The following is an 8,747-nucleotide window of genomic DNA, read 5'->3' as shown; positions in this document are numbered from 1 at the left end:
TTTTATCTTCATTACTTGACTGAGAGATTCGCACAAGAATTCCAATATTCCAATTTGCCGTAGACTTGAATCCTGAATCTTGAATCTACTTCTTATCCCAGTAGCTAATGACACAGGCGCTGATAACGACCTCGTGTTAACTCCGCCCCGCAAGTGGTGTTCGCCGTCTCTCAGTCATAGCTCTTAACTAAGCTCATTGGTTGCCCTCATACTGTTGGATGTGGTACTGCGGGATGGGGTTTTCTGAATTGGGATCTGCAGAGGCCCGAAGTTTCAAGATGTGGATCAGCTTGTTGCTTTTTACTTTTTACTTATGTAGTGTCCAGGGGACTAATACAGACACTCAGCTGAGCGATACCTCCTTTTTGGAGCCATATGATTTGTTGTTCGACAATGCAGTTGAAGCTTATTATAAGCAAGACTGGATGTCGGTCATCCTTAATATGGAACTAGCACTGCGAAATAAGCGTTCAGTTCATAAAGTTAGAACGGAATGTCGACTGAACTGTGCCAACCAGACCACTTTTGGAGAACAAATACCTGGCTTGGGTATACCTATTCCAGGCGTTGGCTCCATTGAAGATTTAGGATTTTTTCAGAGAATCCTGAAAAGAGCTGCATGTGTGAGTTCATGCGAAAGCGAGAAGCTGGGGCCACCTACACTTTACAAAATAAGTGAGGAAATGGACCTTGAGTTTAAGAAAAGGACTCCGTACAATTATTTGCAAGTCGCATACTTCAAAGTAAGTAGTGTTCTAGAGAAATATTTTATATACCGGGACCGAAGAGGTATACAGTAAAACCCGCTTTACCAGCAACTGTAGTTTAGTGCAAGTAGCGTCCGCTACTATACATGTGTATTGGGCAAAGTTTACATGTTGAAAATAAAAATATGTAGCTATATAGACATTATATATTGAAGTTGTGCAAAAAGTTGCTGATATTAAAAATGTTATTATGTCACATAATTGGCCATTTCGATTTGATGTGGCAGTGGCAGATCATCGCTTCCCCAACCCCCAAGTGTAGATTGCCGTGCCACGTCTTTAGGTGGAGTCAAGCACAGGCTTGAGCCTCGTCAGGATTTTTGAGACCGCAGGCTACAGATCTTTATACCAGCCGTAACTGTGTACGTCTAACCAACAATGAAATAAAGAAAAATGAAATACAAAAAGCTTTTCTGTTTAAGCCCTTGAAAACTAAATAATTTGTGTATTCTTCCCGTATTCTAGTCACAGATTTTATTGGGATCAACGTTGTTAGACCTGCTACAGTTTTCATAACATTGACAGCATGATGAAAGAAATTGAACATTGTTTTCTTACTACTGTATAGATTAACAAACTTGACAAGGCTGTAGCAGCAGCAAATACCTTTTACATTGCCAACCCAGACCATGTGGAGATGAGGCAGAACCTTGAGTACTACAAGATGATGGCTGGTGTGCAAGAGACAGACTTCAAAGACCTAGAGGCCAAACCTCATATGGTAAGATAATAATCTCTGTGTTTGAGATTGGCATATAACACAGCCCTGATTAATGTAAGATTTATTTATTTTAGATTCTGCAACTGTCCTGCATTTATGGTATGATGAATGTTTGTGAGTTAAAAGTTTCAATTAGAGTCACAAAGGGTGACTGCATAAGTCTCATATCGTGAAAATGACCTTTATAAAACACATTAATAAAGGGGTTAAGATTAGGATCTTGTTACAATTCACCAGGCAGTACTTCAGCAGATTTTGTCAATGTATGGGATTTGAGATCTGTTGACTTTATGCAGGGCTCATGCTGATAGAGTAGTGATAGACTTGCATAGTGATGGCCTGTTGTCTGGGTGTTTTTCTTTTTTTTCTTTTTTTAGGCTGAGTTCCTAGAGGGAAAGAGGTTGTACAGCTCTGATGAGTTTGGCCCTGCCATCGATCATTTTGAGCTGGCTGTGAATGAGTACTTCGCTGCTGACCAGGAGTGTCGTGTCCTCTGTGAGGGTGCCTATGACTACGATGGCTACAACTACATGGAATACACTGCAGATTTATTCCAGGCTATTACAGGCAAGCAGTCAGACCCACACCTTCTCTATTCTCATGTCTTTATAGATAATGAATAACTGCATCATTCACTTTTTATTTCTCTGACTTTTTTTATTTGGTTGATAGGCAGAAAAAATGATGGACACAAAAGTCAACAAGCTAGTTGCTAGTTGCTATCATACATTATGCAAGTTGTATTCATTCACTCTGTTTTTTTTCTTAATCACAGATCACTACTTGTATGTGCTCAACTGCAAGCAGAACTGTGCTGTAGAGCTGGCATCCACTGCTGGAAGAGACAAGCCTTTTGAGGACTTCCTACCATCGCATTTCAACTACCTTCAGTTTTCGTACTACAACAGTGCGTTATCACTCCATGCTGTTCAGTCAGTGACAGTTAAATGAAAAGCAGTGGTGACATCTTGTGTTTTAGGGATCTGTGTCCTTCCAGAAAAAGAATCATGCAAATTATAAGCTATATATTTTCTGCTTTGACCCTCATTCATTTTACTGCTCCCTCTTTGTGTCATTTATCTCTGTCTCTGATGTTCTCTCTTTCTCTCACTCAGTGTCTGTCTCTTTATTTCTGTTACAGCTGAACAATATGAGAAAGCTATCGAGTGTGCCAAAACCTATCTGTTGTTCCACCCCGAGGATGAGACTATGAATCAGAACTTAGCGTACTACTCTGTTGTGCTTGGAGAGGATAAAGCTGCTGACATCTCCGCTAGAGAGGTGCAGCAAACACTCACCAGATGATATTCTGTTTTCTTTAGCTTTTGTTTTTTCCTAATTGCTTTCTGCACATAGCATTATTTAACAGCTTTTTTTTTTTTTTACTTCATGAGAGGTTGAACTATGAGGCAAGGTAATATGTGTATCGTTTGAAATATTGGACATTTTAAGTAGTTTTATTGATTTATCAGCCATTAACATGTTACCACATCAGTTTCATGTGCTCTACCAGTTTATGACAGCGTTCTTAACACATAATTTATACAAGGTGATATTATTTTTCAGGCAGAGTGCAGTGGACAGGTTCTTTGGTGTAACATTTAATCTCTTTTCAGGTTGTTAGGCAGCACATCAAGAAGTCCTTGCTTGAGAAAGAGCTGCTTTACTTTGGTTATGAAATATTTGGAATAACCTTTGTTGATCCAGTAAGTAAACAATTTACAACATCCAGCTCCTCTTATTTTCCTGTGATTGTTCACGGTGTTCACAGATGTGTATTGATCTATAACATATCCTTGTCTTAATCCCATGGTAGGACTCATGGACCCCTGCAGATGTCATGCCCCTTAAACTGAGGGAGAAACAGAAGTAATATAAACTAAGATGTTCTCTCTATCACACACACACACACGCGCGCACACACACACTCACACACGTACACACACTTCTCAAAAGACACTCTACAGCACTAAGGCTGTTTTCTCCACTGTTGATAACAGGGCAGAGCGAGAGACAGCTGCACGGATCACAGAGGAGATTGGCAATTTGATGAAGGAGATTGAGACCCTAGTGGAGGAGAAGCATAAAGAGTCATCAGATTTGGCCAAGATGGTGAAACATGTGAGAGATGGTAAGAGGCAAACAACAGAATAATGTCTAGCTCTCAATATCGTTATGATTTCCCACTATCCCGGTCACTGAGATTTTGAGTCATTTTCACTAAATATTGCACTTGACAAACACAAGAAAATAAACATATCTAAACAAAAGAACTCTCTGCCCTAATCTCAGAGAACTCTCTGCCCTAATCTCCTCTGTTAAACTGTGTTGGTTAAAACTGGGTATAAATAATGCTCTTTCAGTAATCCTTCATGTGTCCTTGCTCTGGTGATCTGTAATAGATACATCTTGAATGAATAAAGGAATTGGAAATCAATCTGAGTGCATAACCAGAGGACTTAAAGTAACTGCCATTGTATTCCCATTCAGGACCACAGTTGCTCAGCCAAGCAGAGTCTCCCACTAATGGCAGTCTCCTCATAGATGACGTCAAAGTGACCATGACCTCCAAGGAGCTGAATGGCACACAGAGAGTGTTGATGGATGGTGTGATCTCAGATGATGAATGTCGAGAACTTCACCGTTTGTCTAATGTGAGTCTCCCAGTTCTCAGAGCAGTTTCCCATCATTACTACCCCGCTGAGGTGTTTCTGGAAGTTCTTCTTTATTTTACTGAATTTTATATTACTCTTTTTCTTTCTTTAGAATGATTTAGACCTAAAGAGAATCTTTTGATATACAGTATATCTGCATTTAACAGGTTGCTGAGTCAGCCTCTTTTCAGGTTTTTATTTGTTTATTTTTTCGGTTCTCTTTCAGGCGGCAGCGCAGAAGGGGGATGGATACAGGGGCAGGCCCTCACCTCACTCCTCCAGCGAGATGTTCCAGGGGGTCACTGTTCTCAAGGCTCTAAAGGTCAGCTCATTGAATGATTCGGACAGCTGCTAAATTCTCACTTAAAAGTATACTTTGGTCACAGATTGGATTTACTGCAATTTACAGAGGTGAAATATTGTGTACTGTGTGAAGTGAGAGATGATGGCTCTGCTTCAGTCAAGTGCAGTTGTTTGCTGCTTAAGTTTTTTCATTTTTCTTTTGCTTTTTCTATATTTTGAATGAAATGAAATTGCTGTTGTACTTCACAGCTGGGGCAAGAGGGTGTCGTTCCTCTAAAGAGTGCTCATCTATTTTTCAATGTCAGTGAAAAAATCCGGAAAGTGATTGAGTCTTATTTCCAACTGGAGTCTCCTCTGTACTTCTCCTACACACATCTGGTCTGTCGCGCTGCTATCGAAGGTGAGATGTCAGTTTTTTGGCTACAAATTGAAGTTGGAAAATTTGAGTGGATTGTTTTAGGAAATCTACTTTTAGTTATTTTTTGGATGCTATTTTCTAGATTATTTGCTTAACTGATGTGTGTGCAGAATATCTGTTTTCTATAGTTCATTGCTGGGTTTACTGTGATGTAACTTTGCAGATAAACAGGAGGACCGTGAGGATCTCAGCCACCCTGTGCATGCTGACAACTGTTTACTGATCTCAGAGCTCAATGAGTGTATCAAAGAGCCTCCAGCCTATACACACAGAGACTACAGGTACTTACAGAGTAGTTACAGCAAGTACATACACGCAGACACACACACACACATACACACACAGAGTCTATCAAAACATTTCTTGTTATAAATACGTATATTTTTTTTCTTGTGTTTCAGTGCCATTTTGTACCTCAATGATGATTTTGAAGGTGGCGATTTCATTTTCACTGAACTGGATGCCAAAACTGTCACAGTGGGTGTTCTTATTGTCTCATACATTCTTTAACAAGCCATCAGTGCAATTCAATGAAATGTCCTCCACCAATCACAAGCCTGCCGAAGCAGGTGACAAGAAGAGTGAAAAATTACAGGACAATAACAAAACAAAGGTCAAAGACACATCAAAGCAGGAGGCGAAACGCAAGCCAAAACCGGGACCCAAACAAAGGCCAAACGGTCTGCAAAACAGGCAGACAAAACTTCCTAAGAAGAACTTATCATAAGTTTTCACAAGAAGAACTTATCATATTTAAGAACTTCAGGGGTCGTTAGTGTTCACAGATTTCAACATGACTCCATTTCTTTTACGGAATATGTAAATGTTCATAGCCAAAAAAGTGCATTATTTTACCAGCTGTTAAAATTATGCAGTTATGCAAAATTACGCAGACAAAATCTGCTGAAATACCGCCTGGTGAATTATAATAAGATCCTAATCTTAACCTCTTTATCAGCGTGTTATATAAAGATTGTTTTAATGTTATGAGCCCTATGCAGTCATCCTCCGTAACTGTAATTTAAACTTTTAACTAGCAAACATTCATCATACCATCAAACATTTATCACACTATGTCCATTTCAACTGACCTATGACTGTATTTCCATGTTTTGAGTGCTTAATATTTCAGGACATCAGGGAGAATATAGGCTGATTTAGTTTTCCTGTCTGTGCAGGCTGTGGTGAAACCCCAGTGTGGACGGGTCGTGGGTTTCGGGGCTGGGAAGGAGAACCCACATGGGGTCAGAGCTGTCACTAAGGGTCAGAGGTGTGCCGTTGCCCTGTGGTTCACTTTAGACCCTCGTCACCATGAGAAGGCTAGTATCCCACTCTCAGCCATTATGGATAGTGTTTTAGCCATAAAATCACTTTTAGAACTGTCTCATAAAGATATTTCTGACTCATAAAGATATTTACTGATCCTTTGACGTTTTGTACTCTTCAGGAACGAGTTCAAGCAGAAGACCTCCTGAAAATGCTCTCAACACCCGTGGATAGTGAGTTCCAGACAACCGTGGAAGACAGCGGCACTGGAGGGCCAGAGGGAACAACGTCCACCACGGAGGCTGAACGGGATCAGGTGCTAATACCAACAGATGGACCCGTAGAGTCACAAAAAGATAAACGAGTGGAAGAACGAACGGACGAGCCTGTGACTGAACAACCTGTCAAATCCACCGATCAGCAGCCTGCCAAAGCAGGTGACAAGAAGAGTGGAAAATCAAAGGACGATAACAAAACAAAGGTCAAAGACAAGGCCAAAGCAGGAAGCAAAACACAAACCAAAACGGGGACCCAAACTAAGGCCAAACAGTCTGAAAAAACGAAAGCAAAACAGGCAGACAAAACTAAAGTCAAGCAAGCAGACAAAAAAGAGAAACCAGCCGTCAAAAAAACAGTGAAAACGGCCGCGAAAAAAGCAACAGGAAACGAGAGTAGCGGGAGCTCGGGTTCAAAGCAGCCTAAGGTGAAGAGTTCAAAAGCTCAGGATTCCCAAACAGTGTCCAGCTCAACAGTAGACACACAAAAAGACAAGGATGAATTGTGAACGAGTATTTTTTAAATGTGATTGTTGTTGTGTAATTTTGGATTTTTTTGTTACATATTTTTTCTTGGATAACGTTACAGAGACTGCATTTTTTTGGTGCTACAGCAACGATAAAATTGAAACCATGTGATAAGACTGCAAGAGTTGCGTTGGTGACAATCATGTGGATTTTTAAAATGTTGACAGACGTCCCTTTTTTACTTCTTTGGTAAAAAATCTGTCTTTTAATATGTTTGTAAATGAAATGACTGGTTTTCCCCGTCTGTGAATGGAAAGTTGCCAGCACAGATCAAATATAAGAGACAAATTACAATAAATGCCATGTTTGTGAAAGGCAGAATTCCCACAGTAATGCTCTGAATAAAGCTGACTTAACATTGAATAAAATTAAAGGTTTTGAACTTGCTTGTCCGTTATACCTGTCTAGCAGATAGATTGAACTGTATTGCTTGGGCAGAGCTTCATTGGTCTATTAGTTTTACATGTATTACCACAGACTTACACCAGGTGGCAGAATGGAACCATCATAGCCCACTGTATGTCCTACAGTGTCAACTTTTATAATATTCAGCATGCCTTCATTTTGACTTGAGAGTACACCTTCAGTGTATTATTACTGGGAATTCATTATGTTAAACTTTAGACCTTCACAGTGTTTCGGCAATCTTACAGTCACCGCAAATCAAAATAGCACACAATCAGAGCAGCTGTGCTTCATGTTCATTATTCCCCCCCATTTAAAGTATTTTGTTTATTTCAAAAACGTAGTTCCACCCAGAACAATTTTCGGGGCACATACACTGCCAAATGTAACTCTCTAGATAGTGAAAAGTATTCCCTAATTGAGGGTGTCCTCCTCTTATCTGTGCATTACAGCAATTAGCAGCTGCAGGCAGAAAGGCTTGCCATTCAGGCTAACTCTAAAACACACAGGTCGAATTTAGCTTTACTCCTCTGACTTTGTCATCAGTAATGAGCTCTGGTAGAGATCCTCAGACATTTGAAATGAGTTTGCCTGTCGCCGTGTAGGTTTTTTCGCATGCAGTAATCATGCAGGATGGTTGTGTGTGGGCTTTTTTTTTTTTTTGCATGTGAATGGATTTATACCCACACAAAAAGCCATGAATGTCAGTGTCAGTTCAAATGGCCTGCATATCTGACCGACATGACGCGTGTAAAAGCATTACAGTTATTCTGGAGCTCAGAACGGCTGTTTGTCAGACCGATTGCGCCACTGCATAAAGGCTAGGACCCGACGGAGCAAATATATTTGCATTAAACAGAAATGGTAGAAAGGACTTTTTTTTTTCCCCCCCGAAAGCATTTTATTTCAAGAATTAAACTGACTGAATATTTTGAACCGCTGGAGCGAGTTCAAGAGTCCGAACAGATTCTCTGTGTACTGAAACACAGGAGGCCCGGACAGACGTTGAGCTGAAGCCTGCACATTTTTGGTTAAGATGCATTTGTCATGTGACCACATCTTAAGTAAACACAAAATAGTTTCAAATTCAGAATTTGTGGCTCATCAGATTCAACAATCAAGTTCACATCAGCTCTTGTAATTCTCTGTGGATTGAAACATAGCATTCTATATAGGACATAAAAACCTTGCTAAAGGTGTCACCGTGAACCTAAAGCTAAGCTTTTGGTAGAGCTTTTGGTTTTAGAGAGCTCTGGTCATGTAATCTGCGTGAAGAGGGTGAATCTGTGTGTTGACCTGTGGCAGCTGTAGTGGTTGCGAAGTGGGCACCCTCTCTCTGCTTTTGACACAAACAGGACCCTCTCTGTGCAGCCTCCCACTGCTAGGAGAGTGGGCGGAACCAGCCATGAA

The 8,747-nt window shown here is 40.4% G+C and overlaps 1 protein-coding gene across 1 annotated transcript; it reads left to right on the top strand.

The window, feature by feature from the left end:
• The first annotated feature begins 233 nt into the window (after positions 1-233).
• p3h1 (prolyl 3-hydroxylase 1) lies at positions 234-6,913 on the top strand. The gene is made up of 15 exons (XM_030778284.1): positions 234-743; positions 1,336-1,488; positions 1,866-2,055; positions 2,264-2,395; positions 2,630-2,769; positions 3,105-3,194; positions 3,305-3,357; positions 3,489-3,609; positions 4,005-4,142; positions 4,369-4,464; positions 4,695-4,845; positions 5,027-5,144; positions 5,265-5,340; positions 6,042-6,182; positions 6,311-6,913. Exons 1-15 carry the CDS (start codon positions 234-236, stop codon positions 6,911-6,913), a joined length of 2,712 nt encoding a protein of 903 aa, XP_030634144.1.
• The last annotated feature ends 1,834 nt before the right edge of the window (positions 6,914-8,747 follow it).

The sequence above is a fragment of the Chanos chanos genome, chromosome 6 (genome assembly GCF_902362185.1).
Source record: "Chanos chanos chromosome 6, fChaCha1.1, whole genome shotgun sequence".
Lineage (NCBI taxonomy): Eukaryota > Metazoa > Chordata > Actinopteri > Gonorynchiformes > Chanidae > Chanos > Chanos chanos.
The sequence above is the reverse complement of the archived record's forward strand: the minus strand, read 5'-3'. Positions and strand labels throughout refer to the sequence as shown.